We start from the raw sequence: 952 nt of genomic DNA, 5'->3' as shown, positions 1-952 counted from the left end.
AAAGACACAGATCTGACTACGAAAGGATCCGAATCAGAGAAGAAACCTGGAGGCATCTCTCTCCGAATCTGGCCACCGACTCAGAGAACTCGCGACGCTGTCTTGAATCGCTTGATCGAGACTCTATCAACCGAGTCTATCCTCTCCAAGAGATACGGTACGGTTAAATCTGATGAGGCCACAACCGTCGCGAAATCGATTGAAGAAGAGGCTTATGGTGTTGCTTCGAACGCTGTGTCGGGTGATGATGATGGGATTAAGATTCTTGAGCTTTATTCTAAAGAGATTAGTAAACGTATGCTTGAATCTGTGAAAGCTCGATCTGATAATGCTAGTAGTGTTGGGAATGGAACTGAATCTGTTGAGGATGCTTCTGAGGTTTCTAAAGATGATGCTCCTTCTGTGTCTGAGGAGGAGAAGAGTGAGGCTTGAGAAATTTGGTTCTAGGGTTTTGCTCTCTTTTTTTTACTAGATCTGTGTTCTTGTAATGATGATATTGACTTGTGGATGTGGTTATTACTATGCCTATTTGAAGATGTCTTCTTCTTTTCTAATATGAGTGAGATGTGTCTTCATTTTGTTGATTTTGGTTTATGAGATTTGATGATACTTGGCAAATTATGCATCTTTTGTTGGTAAAATTGATTTCCTTTTCTGATATGTTTATTTGTCAATCTTTGAGTGTTTAGATTGGTTTTTGTTTGATGGTTTTCTCAACCATATCACTTGCTCTGCTGCATTTATTGTGTAGATTTGGTTTAAGTATAATCCAGTTATGTCTTTGTGAATGTTAGAGTGATTTGTTTAGTTTCTTCCCTACATGTTTGCATCCTTGTTTAGTTACCACTAGTCTCTCTTATGCATATTACGATTAGGTTATGTAGCGTTTTGTAATCTTTTTGAAGCTTATCATTATGATTAAGTTGAAGTTCTGTATTTCCATGGTGACATG

The 952-nt window shown here is 37.9% G+C and overlaps 1 protein-coding gene across 1 annotated transcript; it reads left to right on the top strand.

Moving 5' to 3' along the window:
• Positions 1 to 651, top strand: LOC104777651 (WPP domain-containing protein 2-like; the record flags this gene model as incomplete). The annotated part of the gene is given in 1 exon segment (XM_010501936.2): positions 1 to 651. A coding segment is annotated over 1 exon segment (432 nt), but the record flags the coding sequence as incomplete, so codon positions are not given.

The sequence above is a fragment of the Camelina sativa genome, chromosome 3 (assembly GCF_000633955.1).
Source record: "Camelina sativa cultivar DH55 chromosome 3, Cs, whole genome shotgun sequence".
NCBI classification, from domain to species: domain Eukaryota; kingdom Viridiplantae; phylum Streptophyta; class Magnoliopsida; order Brassicales; family Brassicaceae; genus Camelina; species Camelina sativa.
The sequence above is the reverse complement of the archived record's forward strand: the minus strand, read 5'-3'. Positions and strand labels throughout refer to the sequence as shown.